The sequence below is a fragment of the Triturus cristatus genome, chromosome 3_2 (genome assembly GCF_964204655.1).
Source record: "Triturus cristatus chromosome 3_2, aTriCri1.1, whole genome shotgun sequence".
Taxonomy (NCBI): Eukaryota; Metazoa; Chordata; class Amphibia; order Caudata; family Salamandridae; genus Triturus; species Triturus cristatus.
Genome location: NC_140584.1, coordinates 814,977,069 through 814,995,740, shown reverse-complemented (window position 1 = coordinate 814,995,740; position 18,672 = coordinate 814,977,069). Strand labels below are relative to the sequence as shown.

General features: G+C 41.7%; 1 protein-coding gene across 2 annotated transcripts in view; it reads right to left on the bottom strand.

The window, feature by feature from the left end:
* Window positions 1-5,007: 5,007 nt before the first annotated feature.
* The window catches only part of SUMO1 (small ubiquitin like modifier 1), a 76,772-nt gene continuing 63,107 nt past the window's right edge, over window positions 5,008-18,672 (bottom strand). Inside the window, exon 5 of one of the 2 annotated variants that reach the window (XM_085648970.1) lies at window positions 5,008-6,419. In XM_085648970.1, the coding sequence (XP_085505096.1) occupies window positions 6,351-6,419 (69 nt within the window). In that variant the 3' untranslated portion in view covers window positions 5,008-6,350. Of the gene's footprint in view, window positions 6,420-15,371; window positions 15,449-18,672 lie in introns of those variants that run through there. The other variant, XM_085648971.1, reaches the window with a different exon arrangement.

Sequence of the window (18,672 nt, the reverse complement as noted above, 5' to 3'; positions counted from 1 at the left end):
ACGCTAAAAAGAAAAAAAGATAAGTTGTGTTATGTGGGTGAAACAATAGTAGACGATTTATCAGAGGGCGAAATACATTCACACAGAAAAAAAGGGTGAAATTGCAAGAGGAAAATGTAGCACGCTGATGAGGAGCCAGACAGTGAGAGGGAACAGAACACCCACAAATTGGAGTCAATAATCTAAAATATATCTGGAAACAACATATGTAAGACCAGCAGTACAGCCACTAAATTCTGCACCTAAAATGTACTTCATCAACAAATGCAAAAAGCTGAAAAGCATCATTTTCAGACACTCACCTAAGGCTCATATGTGATAAGTCGTCTCTTATCTTATCCCACAAAATAGATACACTTTTTCAAGGGTGACAATACGTATGAGGCACTCAAGGTGTAAACCAACTGCCCTTTACACATGGTCTTAAGCACCTAAAGGTCACAAAGAAAGAGAAATTACAGGACCAGATGGGACCCTCCCGCACTGTAGAAGAAAATATTAATACCTCAGATGACAAAAATGCCTAAGGCACTCGTACAAGAGACAAAAACAACTTTATCCAGGAATTCTCGATCCTGATATTGAGACATTAGAGTACACCACCAAATCAATGCCCTGACGCTGTATGGGAGCTTTAATTCAAATGAAGTGAATTTGCAAGTCAAGACAAGCATTTGCAAAGCAATAGTATGTAGTCTAATCTAATAGTTTTCTAATGTGCACGTAAAAGTTGTGTAAATGTGTGACTCGTGGCAACTAATGTGGGCATTTTTGGGCTAATTCTTTTGGGTTTTAGGGCATTTTATTACGGATATAAAAGGTGTCAGACTGGGACCAGTTTGAGGTTTGCGTAGTGTTGTTGCTACATATGAGAAAAGAGTAGGAACACACGGTTTACAAAAAATGTGTGAAGTTTCCCCAAAGTAGTAAAAAGTAATATGATTTCCCAAAACAAATGTGCACATTATAGCATACTACGGTAAGTAAGCTGCTGAACACATTTCGCACAAGCTTTAGAGACATAAATCTGTTAAAACACCGTTGTGAATATAAAAATGTTTTCCCTTGTAAGCGGATTGGAACTTATTGCGCAAATCCACGATCACAGTGGCAACGTGGTAAATTCCATGTTCATTTTCCCCATGCCTGTAAATTAAATTATAATATAGCTCATGTGTATGTTTAGTGCCCCAATACTTTCCGTTACTATAAATCGTTTCGTGACAAACAGGCACACATGAGCGCCCCACTGCCGCTTCTCAACATTTCTAGATTGCTGCAGTGTGCACATAGATGTGAAGGAGTTGTGACGGATGTGAGAGAGTTGCAACATATATATTCTAATGCACATAAGCACAATGACGCATTTGACACCATTTTACTTTAGGGTTCAAACATAGGCACATGGAAGCAGAGCTCAGACATCACAGCAACACAGACGTTTGTAAGAGTGGGTACCTACAAAATGCAGGACTTTGCCAAGGTAGAACATAACGATTATGGTCTAAACCTAGTAGAACCTGCTAACCATTTAAAACAACGGAATTGACAACAGAGAGAATTTAAATGAAAAAGTCTCCCCAAACTATGAAGTTTTCTACTGTCTATCAGTGCAGAATGCAAAGAAAAAAAACATAACAGACCAGCTGTTGCCTGTATGGACTGCAGCTCCACCGCTGTGCCACTGCACCCTGAGCCAGACAGCAGATTCGGAGTGCCCGGTCCAGCAGTTAGGTAGTGTTTGGTATATCGTACACTCCACACTATCTCCCGTCCTACAGCGCCACCGAATACAAACCCTTCTCCCAACATGGTGGCACTGCAGGTCAGCTGCCCTTTCCTCGCAGGAACTGCAAGTTATAGCGCGGAAGCCCATGAAAAATAAAAGCAGCACAGTGGCAGAGGATGTGGCACCACGGCCTGAGCTGCAGACTTCGGCATTAGGGAACATGGTTTTATTTTTGGCGGCAAATACTAAGCCAAAAACAAACAGCATGTGGGTAAAGGTAATACTTACTATCCACAGTTCCTGCATGCCACACAACTTATTCTGGTGTTGTGGGCTGCTGATCAGCTGCTGCAGGGGAGGAGGGGAGGCGGGCAGGTCTTAGCCTGGCTCAGCGGCTGATCACCGTGGCCTCTGCGGCTGGAGTGGTGATCCGGAAGAGGCTGAGGCCAGCCGCTGATGAAGACGTGGGAGGAGCGTCAAATAGGCAGCTTCAGCTTTCAAGCTGCAAATAAAATTAAAAAGCTTTGAAGCTGCAGATAAAATTCAAATAAATGGGCACCGCGCTGAGTTAAAGTTTACCATTCTTAAAAAATAGAGGTGTTGCGAGCATTACGACGCCCGGTATGTGCATGACTGCAGGCATGTAGAAAGAAAAAAACAGTCCTTGGCTGATTGCTTTCTCATATCGCACACACACTGACTGCACTCACTCGAACAGGGCACCTACTGTCATCGCCAGGCGCGAGCCGCTGCAGGCAGGGGAGGGCGCGAGGCGGGGAGGGAAGTACCACTGGCGGCCCTCGGAGGGGAGCGGGCTGTAAGAGTTGAAAGGCAGGCCGCAGCAGACAGGGAAGTTGTACAACATGTGTCTAGGGTCGGATTCTATGCACCCGCAACAAACAAGCGTTGGCCGCGCGCGAGCGGCCAGAGACGCAATATGTGGTGGGGGAGGGGGAGAAGCGGGAGTTGTGTGTGCGCGTGCGTCATCGTGATCGCTCTGAAAGCGAAAGCGATCGCGATGACGCACGAGTTTTCAAAGTGCTGCTGGCGGCCGGCTGCGCGCGTGCACGATCGCGTGAACGCATGCGTTAGGCCAGCCAGCAGCACTTTGAAAAGCCCACATACAAAATGTCTCTTCGAGCCTTTGGCTCAGCGAGACCTAAAAAAACATAGGTTTCAGAGACGTTATAGTTAGAAATTTGCATTTAAAAAAGCTTTGAAATTCACTGAAAAAACCATAGGTTTCAGGGGTGTTATAGTTAGCTGGACATTTCACTCGTACAAAACCATTGAAATTCCTCTGTTATAGTTAGTTCTGCTAACTATAACTCGCGCGCCCGCAATGCACTGCTGAGGATGTCACATATTACATCATTCATGACCTGGTCAGTGACCTCACTGATGACATCTCAAATGACATTGTTGTGAATAATATGCATAACCACTTCACTTGAACTAATCAAATGAACGATGCATTAAAAAAATCACGAATAAGGTGATATATTGTTTAGTGAACACGATATGCACATAACAGACGTAAATGTTTATTGAGCAGTCATAGCGTGAACTGATAACGAAGTTTTCAAATTTTGAAATGTAATACTACCACTCCCATAATGCCTCATTAGTGGCAGGCCGGAATAGTTGGTATAAATGTGTGAAACAAATGATGGACTTGTGTGAATACCGTGATCAGGAACCGTTGTAGTTCGAAACGCGTTGGTGGAGAGGAGGTCATTAAAACTATCACGATTATATCCAGGAAGAGTGCGGCTTAGTTTGTTTTTGCTTTTTGAAATACTTGTGGGGTTGTCCCTACCTCACGGCCGGCACCAGCTTTTGAGTGCTCCCCCGCAAGGGCGCTTTGTATATTTCATATATAGATATATATATATATAAATATATATATACACATCACAAGCATTCCTCCGCCAACTGGAAAAGCGGTTCTCCTGAGAGATGGACACAGACCCAAAAAGTGCAAAAAAATCTTTTATTCCTCTGTCGTCACCATTACGCGTTTCGGCTCACCTGAGCCTTGATCACACATATATATATATATATATATACACACACATATACATATACACACACATATATATATATATATATATATATATATATATATATATATACACACACACACACACACACAAACACACACACATATACACGCTTGATACTGACCCAGTACTTACATTTAAAATGCATATGCCTTTACCATGCATGCCTTTGAAAGGCAATTCGTTGTAAAGGCATGCGTGGTAAAGGCATACGAGTTGTAAAATCCTGGTTGCGGTTATGCATGGTAACAGCCGCGTTGTAAGGGCTGTTTCCTGTCAGGGTTTGATGGAATGTAGGGTTTGAGAGGGGTCAGGGATAGATGGTATTTAGGGGCGGTGAAGAGTCAGCAAATGAAAAGCATCTGAAGTAATTGTTTGGATTTGTAAAAGACCTAAATCTGAAATAATGTCCCCTGAAATAAAGGCCTGAAATAAATACCTCCATCAAAACTGTTTCTGAAACTGTACTTACCCCTTGTAAGATAAGCATGCAAAAGCTTATTTAGAACAAAAGGGCATTCTATTAATTGGTTTCTATGAAAAGGTAAATGCCATTTATTCTGGAAATTTCCATTAAACAGTTTATGTGAAATGGTTCTCAGTAAGGGTGTTCCATGAAATAGTTTTTTCTATGAAATCCCATACAACCGATAACTAATATGATTTCCCCATGCTCCCTTTGATAGATTATTTGTATATCCCACTTCTACATCTGTTATTATTACATTGGGATATACAAAATGGGAATAGATGTACACGGCTAAAATCCAGTGCTTGAATAAAGGTACAGCACAGCCGGATTGCGCAAGCCTCTTCCAATTGAACAAATGAAAATGTTCTTTTGTGTTGCTAGGGTAAACATGTTCAGGGATAATCTGTAAAACTACTGAAACGAGGCTCTCTAACTTACAGGAGCCTAAACATTGTTTTTTTGCTACACCAAGGAATAGCTCACCTTGGTTACTTAACTTGGCAACAACCCAACAGTCCCTGAGGGCACCTGCCGCAGAAAATAACAGTAGGGAGGAGCTACACAGACATTAACAATTTCCGATGGTATAGCTTTAGCTACCGATTGCCTCCAACAGTGGTGGTACGTAGCACTCACTCATTAACAATACACACGATGATATCCCTTAGCCTCAAAGGCCACAAGAAAGAAAGGAAACTGCTTCAGCAAAGTCAGATATAAAACACGCTGTAAGGATAACATAGTAACATATATAAAAGGGACCTTTATTGCAAGGTGAGGAAATAACAGACAAACAAGATAAAAATCACATGCATATGGTTTGACCGGATATTTAATTTGTCAAACTAACTTGGTGAGGTTTCTTACCCCCTTTTTATAACAGAATAATATTCATGTATATTCCACGAGTCAAAAAATAATTCCAATGTCCTTATGCCCGCAGGAGAGTCTCTTCAATGGGCATAGTTAAAAGTATCTGCTGGAAAGTTTTTAGAATTGACAAACATAAATGCACCAAACAAGAGGTAAGTGCCCCAAGAGTTGAGAAAAAAACTCCTGGATACCAACAACTAACCCAATGTATCCCTAAAAAAATATCCCCTGCATTTGAGATTTAAAACATAAATGTGTAAACGCAGGATAGGCTTAGCTGATATTATTTCACATAATAAGTGCCTCGCACATACATTGTGCTAATCAGTTTTCGTAACTGAAGTGCAAAGAGTTTGAATTGTAGACGACAAATGTGGTTTTGCCACTAATTTTCCATGAAGGTAGTTAACAAATGCTAATGGACTGCTTTTAAAAAATGTTTCTTTTATTTTAACGTAGCTAGTACAGACAAAAAACACTCTCTTGCTGAAACCCAAGTGAAACGCCCACAATTACAACTGTCAAATGAAATTACCCGCTTTTTTTTTGCTGCATGTGGGGATCCATAATTGAAAAAAAATGTTTCCCAGTTCTTATAGCATGGTCTTCTATGAAAAGAAATTGTGTACTGGCTTATTTTTTTCTTTAAGCACAGCCATCTTTTTGGGAGAAATACAAAAACCCAAACACGCCATCCCCCATAAAAAACAATTTTCACGTTGCTCCTATCCTACTGGTGAACTATACAATGTTGCTGAAAAGAACAGCAATGTCTGTTTACTTTCACTGGAACGATATGGTCAACATATCCCTGCAATTAAACGATACAGAGTTCAGGAGACAATTGATGACAGGCTTTGGTAGTTCGGATGTTGGAGGAACTTCCAGATACCAGAAAAGTGTCTTTTTTTCAATAATGGCTCCTGGTGGACAAGAGTGTTTGAATCAGAAATAGATGGCTTGAGGGAGGGTGATACAGGGCTCGTATGGTCCACAAGTGAAGCACAAATGACTGTATACAGCTAGAGCTTGTATTTAGATCATAGTTATGGAAATAAAAACAGAATCATAGATCTATCTGCCAGTTCCTTTTCAGTGTTGAACACATAACAAAAGAATTATAATTAAAATATAAAATCGCATTTCAATGTTTTGGGAAAGGACGGGGGAAGGAAGGAGAAGTTAGGATGACCCCAAAATTTTCCCAGAATATTTAAACTTTCGAGTGACCGCCCGTCTGTTCTTGATAAACTTCAATGACATCTTCCTCTTCCATCCCAAGCTGTAAATAGAAAACAAGAATCAGTTTGAGGCTGCCTGATGATGCTTGTGCAAGCAAAAAACACATTTGTGAATTGAACCTTATATTCTCTTCGCGTTCTACGTTTTTTTACTCTCTGTTTATTATCGCTAAAAGTAGGCTCCTGGGATCTGTGGGTCTTGGGAGAATAATTATAATAAAGGCATTTATAAAGCGCGCAGCTACCCCAAATGGGGTATCCAGCGCTAATGCAGAATCCGCAGGCCTTTAGGGTTGGAAGGGACTCCATCGGTAATCAAGTCCCAACTATACTGCTGGTTGTTCAATTAACTTCGCTATACTTTATAAAGGTTTACAAGGGACTATGGCAGTAATTGCTGGTTGTTAATTTCAACCCTAACTTGGAGCTTTAGACCTCGTATTTTTACTGTCAAATAGGTCTGCATTAAATTCTTATTAAGGCGAGGAAGTGGATCGTGATGGGACTGCAGAAAGAGCGAAATAATGCCTGAAACCAATCTAAAGCTTTCTTCACAATATATCTCTTTATTATTCTCATCGGGATCCCATGAGCTACAACGGGCATTCTAGAACTGGTATATCGCACAACTATATTTAACTATTCCAAATTCTGATCCGATCGCTTCTGGTGCTAAATAAGGAAATTGATGCTTACCTGTAACTAACAGTTTGTAGCATGCCATGCTGTAGATCACATGCTGTTCACTGCTCTGCCAAGTTGTGTGGGGTTTGGAATATTTCAAGTTGTTGACTTCAATACAGAAGTTTCAGTTTGGAAGATGTCTCATGATTAGAAAACCCACAATGTATCAGAACAAAGACTCCACCATATAATATTGTATTTTCCCCCAAATAGGAATAGTTTTTTCTCCTTTTGTGTGTAGAGTTAATGATGAACTGCTTAGTAAAGCCAAACTAGCAAACCCTTAACTTTAAACCACAGGGGAGAAGGCTGGCACATGTAAATCTACAAACCAACAAGCTGTAAACAGCTAAATGCAAAAAACATTTACCGTTTGCACCACTGTGTGACAGCAGATCACATATCGTGAACATACTTGAAAGCCGTACCCCATCCCCGCCAGGCTGATGAGGACAGAAAGTAGAGGTAACTGTAGTAAATGTCTTTAAAACCGTTTGACCTATTAATGCTTTTATAGCAGGAATGTCAACACCAGTAATGTTTCGTGCATAAGTTAGGAGATTACCATGTTGCTCGCTGCCTTGCAAATATCTGTGGTCGTCCCTTTCTGGAGAGTGCTTTCAAGTCAGTGAGTGGTCAATTTAAGCCTGCATAACAAATGAACAATCCAAAATGCATCGCACAATCCTTCTGACTATGCATCCTTTAGAAATGGCTTTAAAAAGATGTGAGGGAGCAAAGGAAACAACCGTTTTATCTTTCACATAGGTCTAGTCCTGTCCAATCAATAAATGAGAGCGCGTTTGATATCTAACGAAGGCAATTCCCTTTCTGCCACGCTTAAAGAATTTGAGAAGAATGCTGGATATTCGATGGTTTGAAGTGAAAAGGCGATGGCATCTTTGGAAGCATCTATGGATACTTGTGCAAGTCTACTTAGTCTTTGCCCAAGGGGTCGTCCATGGATACCGTTTGGAATGCATTACAGGCACATGGACACGACTGCTACCAGAAAAGCAACTAGCAAGTTTCTATGTAAGTGCCTGCAGCAAGTATGAGTGCAGTCGCTCAGCAAGTATGAGTGCAGTCGCTCAAAAGGATGATCCTGAAGTTTTGCTAAGACAATATTTAGATCCCAAGTAGACATGTGGCACACTCTAGTTGGGGTAACTCCTCTCAAGCTTTATATTACGGCTTCAATGGCTAATATTTTTTGAAGATACATGGACTGCCTTTTTTGTAGGTAATCGGCTACTGCAGACAAGTGTACACAAATGGAAGTATATGCCAGACCTGCTTCCTTTTTACGGAGTAAAGGTTTCACACTGTGTATGAAGGTATAACTGTGAGCAGCTTTAGAGACGTGTTCACAGTAGTGAGGAAAGCATTCCCACTTAGCTACATAGCAAGTCCATGTTGCAGGGAAACTTGCATCCTTAAGAACTTTAATGCACAGTCACAGTAAGTTTAAATATCCTAATTCTATGCCTTCAGAAGCCACACCACAACATTAAGTGACTTTGGACCGGGCTGATAAACTTCAACAGCTGGCATTATCACCAAGTTTGGGCAGTTGGCAGAAAGGACATTTTGAGCAACCCCGAGTACCATACTTGCCTGGCTCATGTTGAACCAACTAAGATCAATGTCATTAGCACCTTCCACACTTTGTATACCACTGTAGGAATCAGTGAGGGGCGCCGAAAAGCTTATGTAAATGTATCCCTGAGCAGCTTAGCCACAGAGCATTCCCCTAATATTGTGAGTCCGGTAACCTGGATACGAAGAATGGGCACTTTTTGTTATTGGACAGAGGCAAGCAGGTTTTTGTTTGGGGTGCACCTCTGTAAAAAATAGATAATCTTGGGAATCTGCCCCATTCCAGTGAGTGCAGATCGCGTCTGCTAAACAGGTTTGCAAAGACATTGTCTGTGCCTGGAAGTGGCTGGGACGGACGGACGGAGACAGACACACACACTTCTTTCTTCATCACTGGGCCCCCTGCTTACTCCAGAAACCAGGTTTGTACTCAGATGGCATGCTCCAGACGGACCTCTTTGGTGGGAGAAAATCTCTTTGTCAGTCCAAGCAACTCAAACCACTAGCTTGGCAAAATACTTGGCTGAGATCTACTATGCTAGAGGTGCAGCTATCGCGAATAAGTCGCATCAAATGCTCCTACTGTGGCATATATTTAAACAGAAGGGTGAATAAGACCCTCAAAGTCTATAATTTGTTGACATGTTTCATGCCTGATCTACCACTAAACTGGGCATGGGCCCTTCCATCAGGACAAGAATGGGGACCCTGGTTTTCTACACCTGGTCAGACTAACTATTCTTCTGGGTTGTAAGAAGGGCAGTATAGCCCTTAATTACAAGCAGACCTCTAAATGGTTGTAACACGCCTGGGTGTGACGTGTTGATGCAAGGGTGATAAAAAAATGAGGACGAGTGGTACGTCTAGGGATTAGTATTTATGTCCGTTCAGTGTCTGGAGGAGGTGAATGGGCGGGTGAGCCGTACTGCTCGAGTCAGTGTGGAGAAGAGAAGACACTGGTTCCGTCTTGATTTTCCTAGTTTTTTTATCACCCTCACATCAACACATCACACCCAGGCGTGGTACAACCATTTAGAGGCCCGCTTGTAATTAAGGGCTATACTGCCTTTCTTACAGCCCCATCCATAGGGGTCCACTTCTTTGGGCCACCCTCCCAGGAGGAACTGTGACGTGGACCGGTTGGTCCTCTTTGACCTCCTAGCCGGGTTGGAATGATCACCGGCCTCGCAACACTGTCTGGTCACTCTACATTGCCACACAGCCCTGAAGAAGTCACAGGATAGTTCCCTTATGTGACGAAACACGTGTTGGCTGGTTGTTTTTCGTTGTTGCATTATTAAATACTTTTGAACAATACACTGGTGTCGACCACAGAAATTGGTACATTACGAGACATTTCTACCATTGCTTTTATCCTCATTTCGTGTGCCCAGGACAGTGTTCTCATTGTTGGTGTGGGGTTTTTGACTCGCACAGTTATGGGGGATACAGGGTATTTCCCCCCGACCTGGCAACACCGTGCACACACTCAGCATAGCAGACAACGCGAACTAGCCTGAGCGCCAATCTTCCTGTTTTTACTAAAAACCCTACACCGAGATAGTGTTTTTATATAGTGCGTCACATTTCTTTGTGCCGTTTCCAAGCACCTTAAAAAACAGATGTTACTATTACCCACTTTATGGTACTCCGTTTCTCATTCAGAAGAAAGGAAGGCTAAGTCTGCCCTGCTAGGATTTGAACTCAAATGCAGGGGCTCAAGATAATTGCACCGCTGCTAGAGGGCTTTACTTTTTCTTGCTGTAATAGAAAATGTTAGGTTACTGCCTACAGCTGTTATAGCAATTGTGTCTGCATGAGGAAAATGGCATAGTTTATATACTTGCTATGGCCATGGTACAAAGACCAACCCATTAGACTAGTAAATGCCCTTTTGCCCCAGGAACAGCTTTAGTTGTTTTGCCTGCCTTGTGTAATAAAAAAAGGACATTACAAATAAATACATAGATGCATACATAGAAAGACTTGGGTTATCCCTCTTCATCCACTGGTCTTTTCAACTGTCATTCACATGGAGCTGCGTACCACTACAACCTACATCATGTGTTGTTAATCTCTTGCTCTGCAAGCAGCAACTTGTTGTCTGATCACATGTTTAACACGTTAGCGCCGTGCAAGTGGACCAACACAACTTTGCCAATGCTTTTCTATCTTTCCATTCTTTATAATTTTTTAGTCATCGATGTGTGCTTGAATAATGTCTTCAGGTAAGAAATTCAAAATCAATAGCACCTTTAACTTGTGCCGATTGGAATTTTTATTTGATTCAGACCTCAACTGAGGTCAACAAATACAAACATATGATATGAAGTAACTGGATTTAAACTTTTAGGGTTGCTTTATAACTCATTATAGGCATTGTAAGTTAAAAAAATTGATGAATAAAATGACATAAGTTTATAATTATCAAGTATATGCGCTTTTAAAACAATTCTAAGGAACTCTTAAAAAACGTAAACCAGGTTATGACAAACAAATTCATTAGGAGGCTTGCACAGCGTAATTAAATCTGGAGTTAGAATGACGTATTTAAAATGTATAGGGTTTGTAAAACATTGTCGTCCCTCCACCTTGGTCTGATTTGGACTAACAAAAAGAACGTGGAAAAGATCTTGTACTCCTCCATTGCACAAATCACAGATACGCGAGTAATGCAAAGGGAGCTTCCATCTGGAAGAGTAAACTTTTACCAGAAGAATTCCTAACCTCAAAAGAAACAGACCTGTAGATAACGTGCAGGAGTTTTATATACTCAATTCTCTGCAAACTTTTTGAAGTGCTTTAATTGTGTGCAGTGCTCGCTATCTAGTGCCAAGCTTATTCTTGATGTTGTGCGTTTTAAAAATATCTTCAGATGTACCTGGAAACCAAGCATGCAAAAGGGCAACAGTGCATTGAGGTCCTTCAAGGGCTATTTTGAGATTCTTATTAAAAGTGTGCAGTGACGAATGTTCTCCAAAAGTCTCTAGTTTTAATATATGTCTTAAGGAGGCAGGGGTTGCATGTAGAAGATTAAAGGCCCACCGTATAATATTAGAAATCGCTAGAGTGTCCATACTTGTTAAGGATAGCTTGAGGCGTAAGGCTTCTACGGGGACCAATTGGGTGACTTTCAGCAGTTTTTGAAGGATAATCCCTTCTTTCACTTTTATTGGTCACCAGGTTTTAATCTGTATCTATTCCAAGGCATAAGACAAGATAGGTGGAATTTTCATGCTGTAAACCTCCAGCATGGAATTAAAATGCCTATTCCCAGTTGAACAACAGAATCTCTGTAATGCCCCGACATGGGACTCTGCCTTTCACCCAAGGTTATATGAAAACATTCGGCCCAAATAAACGTATTCTTTAACTATCTCCATCGGCTTAACTCCCAGTGACCAGGTAAAATGCGAAAATTTCCTTCTTCCTCTAAAAGGTAGAATTTTAGTTTGGGAGATATTAGGGACAAGAAAATTCTCTTTTGAGTATCTATGTAATTCGACAAAATTTCTTTGTAGGCCAATAGGGGTACGGTCGAACACAAAACAATATCGTCCGCGTACATTAGTTTGTGGATTTCACTTTGCACTAGCTTAAGGGGAAAATTACTAATTTGGGAGAAGTACCCAGGTAGGTCACTTATATAGATGGAAAATAACTAAGGAGCAAGGAGGCAACCTTGTTTCTGACCATTCATCGTGGGGATTGGACTAGTTAGGCCCCTTTCTCCCCCCATTTTGACTCTACACCATGTTGCTGTGTGCAGAGATATGATTATTGTCAGGAGATCATCGGGTATCCCTAGAGACTCTAGCTTTTTCCATAGCCTTGGTCTATCTATGCTGTCAAACGCGGTTGAAAAGTCAATAAATGCACAATAGACTATTTGTGATTTTAGGACTATGTACTTATCAAGGACAGTCTGAAGGATAGCGATGTTAACTGTGACTGAGTGTTTCGGGCGGAAGCCGGCCTGTGTCGCAGGAATCACATTGTTCGAGAATGCGCATCCTTTTAAATGGTCCAATACACATGCTGCAAAGATCTTACCAGTGGGGTTAAGGAGAGCAATTTGTAATTAGTTGGATTCAATCTAGAACCTTTTTTCAAAAGGGGGGGCCACAATACTACTTCGCCAAGATTTTGGTATGTTCCCGGTGCCAAAACAGATTTGAAAGAGGGGTTAAAAATGTACTCCAGCCTTTAGGGTCTGATTGAAGGACTTTGATCGGGATGTTGTCTGGGTCCATTGCTGCTGATGGTCTGGCGGTGTTAATGAAGGTGGCGATCTGCGTAGATGAAGTAGCTAGTATGTTCTGTTTGATTGGTCTTTTTGTCCGGGGGACTGGCTAAGTAAGGCTTGTATTTGATTGTTTGATTTATATAATTTTAGAATATGTTTTTCCCATTCAGATGATTTGACTGGCGACGCCTGGATTGACATTCTTATCCCCATTTGTATGGCTACTATGTACCAGAATGCCTTGCTATTTCCACTTTTTACTGCAGTGTGGATGCCAACCCAGTTTTTATCCTTTTGGGCTTGCTTTTCTTTTTATTTACGAAGTTTTTTCAGCTTTCCAATTGAAATCATGTTTTCCTGTGATGCATATTAAAACTAACAAGCATTGGCGTAGCCAATAGGTCTCGCCTTGGGGACCTTATAAGTGTTTATCCAGCACAATATCCTTGGTGCAACAACATTAACTGTTGCATGGCTAAACAATTATAAGGTCCTAAAGGCGAGACCTATTGGCTATGCCAATGCTTGTTTTAAGAATACCACAATGGTCAGATTTCAAAGCCCCATCTCTGTAAGAGCTCGCTGAAATGCTCAACTCTCACAAAGTTACTTTTTATGAAGATGTCTTACTCTCATCCTTCATCAAAGACCTCTGCAGGGTCCAGTTTACCCTTATCTCTGTCAATACCTTCCTCATGCAAGGAAACTTCCAAGAATCTCTCATGGCAGACCAGATCCTCTCATTCCTAAATAAACAAAGCAAAAAAAAAAAGCAAGCACACTAGACCCACAGGACCTCACCAACTGCCAGCCCATCGACCACCCACCATTAAATTGGCAAGTTTATTGAAAAAGCAGTATGTTGAACCTCAAGATCACTTCAATGCTAGCCATCTCCTTCACAAATACCAGTCTAAATTCATATCACACAATAAAGCGGAAAACGCTGCTTTACAATATGGCAGACTATGCTCTCTAGCCCAAAGATGAAGATGTCCACAGCCTCCAGATATTGCAGGATCTCTCAGCCATTTTCGACAAAGTCGACCATCTCCCCCTCATCCACGCCCGGAGTCTCAAATGGGATTCACTGCCAATGACCTTCACTCATTCTAATCCTACCTTTCAAATGTGCACCAGTTTGTCAACATGGGCACCTCTAGGTCAACCTCTACATGGACCTGCTTAGTGCTCAACTCACAGATAACAGCATCAGGATTCACCAATATCCTAATGCTACACAATTCAACTTGAGAGTCTCCTCTGCTTCAGACATCTAATGCATCAAACAATAGCTGAACATCATCCAGGCCTGGATGTACAGCACACCTGAAGCTCAACAGGGGTAGCGTTCCTGTTAAAGGTCAAGAACAAGAAAAAGTAGAAACTTGGCTCAACTAAATGACCCGTGGCAGCCTGAAACCCCATTTTTCACCGAATGAACACAAACCTCCCCCCCAAGAAAAAAAAAAGAAGAACACAATGCCAAAAGACACAAAGACAGCCTGGTATCAGCTCTTTATTCTAAAGACAGTGTAAACATTTTGTCAAGAAAGCAACTTCAAAACTGCTTTCAAGCTCCCTTACTCTTGCATCTGGACCGTGATAAACATTCTGCTTAATGGCGTCCCAGACTCCACCCTGGGACCTTTTTTGTGACAGTTATTGGAAAGATCGGAATACCTTGACAGGACTGCCTAACTGGAGCAGTACAATGGAATGCTTTTTGAGGTCGTTAGAATGAACGCCGCTGCAGAAGGTCATCCATGGATTTGGTTGCATCATTGTGTCATAGGCTTTATCCACATATGGGCCAAGTAAATAGGTTCTATCAAATGGTACATTCAACAAGCATTGTTGTACGCCAACCCAGAAATGCATAGCCAGGCATGCAATGCCCGCCCTCTTTAAAAATTGTCTCCATCGTGGTATTTGCATCCCACACCTGGAGAACATTGATGTCTTAGCGTAGCTCCTCACATATGATCCTTTTGCTCAAGTAGGACTATTAGACTTCTAATTCCTTACCTCCCCTCTCTGAAATAATTGCAGTGATTTGATTTTAGATGCCCTTCTCCATTTTAAAGTGATTAAACTAACATGTACCACAAAGTAATGTTTCCCATCCTTCCATAATTAACTTCTCATACACAAATGATTGTTAGAAATGGGGTCTCTAGTTGGCAGTTGTTTGCACCCAGTCCAAGTAGGGACCTTCACTCTACTCAGGGTAAGGGAGTCACCCAGCTGCTTTTTTTCTCTCTCTCTCTCTCTCTCTCTCTCTCTCTCTCTCTCTCTCGATCTTTCTCTCTCTCAATCTCTAGAAAAATAGCAAATATTTATCTCAATAAAACAAGACCAAAATGTCAAATATGTATCATGCACAAGTCAAAATATCATTTTTTAATGATTAAGCAAGTTTAATCTATAGAAATCAATAGATGCGTTTTATAGGACAAAGTACCTTAGATGAGTTGAAATCAAAGACGAGGGAATGCGCATCGTGGAGATTTATGTATATCCCCTTCTGTAGAAATGGAACTGTCAAAGGAAAAACACCTATTCGTCTGAACTGTTTGAATGATTAACCATCTGCTATTTCAATACATGCACTTGATGTCATAGGGCTGCAATGTATGCATACCACTGTCTGTGAATATTTTAAGTTTGTACTTAATAAAAAGAAGAAGAAAAAAAAATCAAAGACGAGGCAAGGCACGGGAGGGGTGAGGTGCCAGAAAAGCAAAATGAGGAGTCATTCCTTACTGCTAGGCAGGGGAGGTGAGGCGCCAGCTCCTTCTGGCAGGTGAGTAATGCATCGGTTTCCAGACATGCGGCCTCGGTTCCTTACTACGGTGCAGTGCTGATGAAAAATCAGCACCCATGGACGATGCGTCAAAAATCCAGACATGCTGCATCGATTCACCAACGGTGAAGCAGGCGCTCCATCGATTCCACAGTGGCGAAGCAGGCACTGCATCGGAGTTGGAGCCAGTGATGCGGTGCTCGAGTCTCAGGCAGCTGCGATTTTTCTGACGTGCTGCCACTGCAAGTTAGGGCCTGCGGTAAAGGCTATGGTCGATGCAGCAAGCAGGAACCACGCTTTGGTGAATAAAAGGGAAGTTTTGGCCATGGCAATTGGGTGCACTTACCAGGTCAAAATGGCAGTTTTAAACTGCACACACAGACACTGAAGTGGCAGGCCTGAGATATGTTTACAAGGATACTCATGTGGGTGGCACAATCAGTGCTGCAGGCACCCTGCAAAAAGGGCCGGGTCCGGGTCCAACAGATTTCCTTATCCATCATCCTGATTTTTTCACTTCCCTTGATATTGCATGATAAATATTAATCATTGCTATATGAGTAACTTCCAGACATATCATTACAAATTAACTCTGAGAGGATTTCCTTTTAACTCTTTTCAGAACATTTTAAGACGGCGGAGAGGATTGCCTTATAAGTGTAGCACCTCTCTTCACCAATTTCTCCCCATCTGTACTATCTACACCTTATTCATTGTGCACTTTTTGCCATAGTCTGTGTATGTTTTTATTCTTAACATGTTTGGGATTGACTGACTCGCATTCTGCTGTCAAAATTATTCTGTTTAAATCTTTAAGTCTTTGTACCATGGAATCCCCCTAGTTTCCCTTTTGATGTTTGAGTGTTTTTACTAATTACAATGCATTCAGTTTTTGTAGAACAGATTGCTTTAGCTTTATCTTCTCATGCCCAAATGACGACCCTGTTTTAATGGGGTTCAAAACTCCGTAAACTAACATCCCTATCAACACAACGACATATGTTTCAAAATGTGCGTGTTAATTCACTTTTAGCGCATTTTGTGTCTGGCACTGGTTGCTTCCTCTCAGCAACCTTTACTTCCGAAGCCCCTTTGCGAGTTTCATAATTAATGTGCCTCTGTTTTTGTTTCATCCGCTCTCTTAACAAATCTTCTAATTATGTTTCTATACATTCTCAATCTTATTCTTACAGTCTTCCACCTGAAAAGGACAAGCACTGGTACTCTGTATTCTTCACAGACAGCAGTAAACGCCAGCAATGTTGCCCTTAATGATAATTTCCTCTTGTCCCTATTTATTTTAAGGAAGGTATTGGAGGTCTCTTCTATCTCCTCCCACTGAATGCGGTCACACCGTTGAGGAGTGCTTGTGAATTTGCAATACACACAAGGTTACAAAGCCCGTTGCCAGTATACTCACCGTCCCCAACAAGGCGTTTGATTTCAGCACAGCATGGCCATTTCATTACCCCTTTATTGAAGAATCTTTTTCAAGCAGTATGCATGACCACAGAATCAGGAAGAAGAACAATAGTTACTTACCTGTAATCTGTGGTTCTCCAGTACTGGTGTCTTTCATAGATTCACATGCCTGAATCATTCCCCGTCGTCGGAGTGAGAGTCCCACGGTACATAAAATAGCAATAATCATGCATAAAATAACCAAAAAACTTTGGCAACCTGAAACCAGGAAGTAAAGTAGCCTAAGCTACAAGAAAAAGACTTCCACACCTATGACTGTCACAGTCATTATATACAGTCCAAACTGCAGCCAATCAGGCGACAGCACCCACCAGAGTGTTCTCCTCAGAGGCTCAGGCTCTCAGATTTTCTCCCACAGGAGTGAACAAAGACATAATAGCCTAAAAGCCTCTGAGGGGAGGTGGGCGGGTTGCATGTGAATCTATGAAAGACATCAATACTGGAGAACCACAGATTACAGGTAAATAACTATTGTTCTTCTCCAGTATTTGGGGTGTCTTTCATAGATTCACATGCCTGAATCAGAGTAGATAGCAGTACGTAACATCATGCTCATAAGACGCTGCTTTTGTATCATAGACAATATACATTATCAAACTGTATAACTATAGAGAAATACATGTGTGCTTCAACATATGTAGAACAATTTCAAGATAGAAACAGTAAGGAAAAACGTCTTATGGAAAAGCATAGTGGAGGAGGGAGAACAGAGGCTCACCTTATTTGAAAAGATTTCGCAGAACAGCTTGTCCCACTGATGCATCTGCATCGCTTGCTGCTTCCAAACAGTAGTGTCTGGTAAACGTGTGTCTGTTGGACCATGTTGCTGCTTTACAGATCTGGTGAAGAGGCACACCGGTAAAAAGCTGTGGATGACGAGATTGCTCTTGTAGAGTGCGCTCTTGGGGTCGCTTGTAATGGTCTTCCCGCTTGATCATGGCACAAGCAAATTGCAGCAGAGATCCAGCGAGCAATGGTTGGTTTTGAGACCAAAATGTCCTTGGCGTGGTTTGCCATATGCCACAAAGAGTTGGTCTGATTTGCGTATTGCTGCGGTCCGTTGTAAGTAGAACTTGAGACATCTTTTGATGTCAAGGGAATGCAAAGCCCTTTCTGCAGTTGAGAGCGGATTTGGGAAAAAAGTATTTAAAATTATAGGTTCATTAAGGTGGAAATCCGCCGGGACTTTTGGCATGAATTTTGGGTTAGTGCGCAGCACTACAGATTTGGATGTAAATTGTAGAAAAGGTGGATGAATAGTGAATGCTTGGAGGTCACTAACTCTTCTGGTTGATGTTAAAGCTAGTAACAAGGAAACCTTCCAAGAAAGGAACTGTAAATCCACCTTGTGAATAGGTTCGAAAGGGTGCCGCATTAGTTGTGTAAGCACTATATTAAGGTGCCAAGAAGGAGGTGGACGTCGGATAGGGGGGGGGGAACATCCGGAACAACCCCTTAAAGAATTGTTGAATGACTA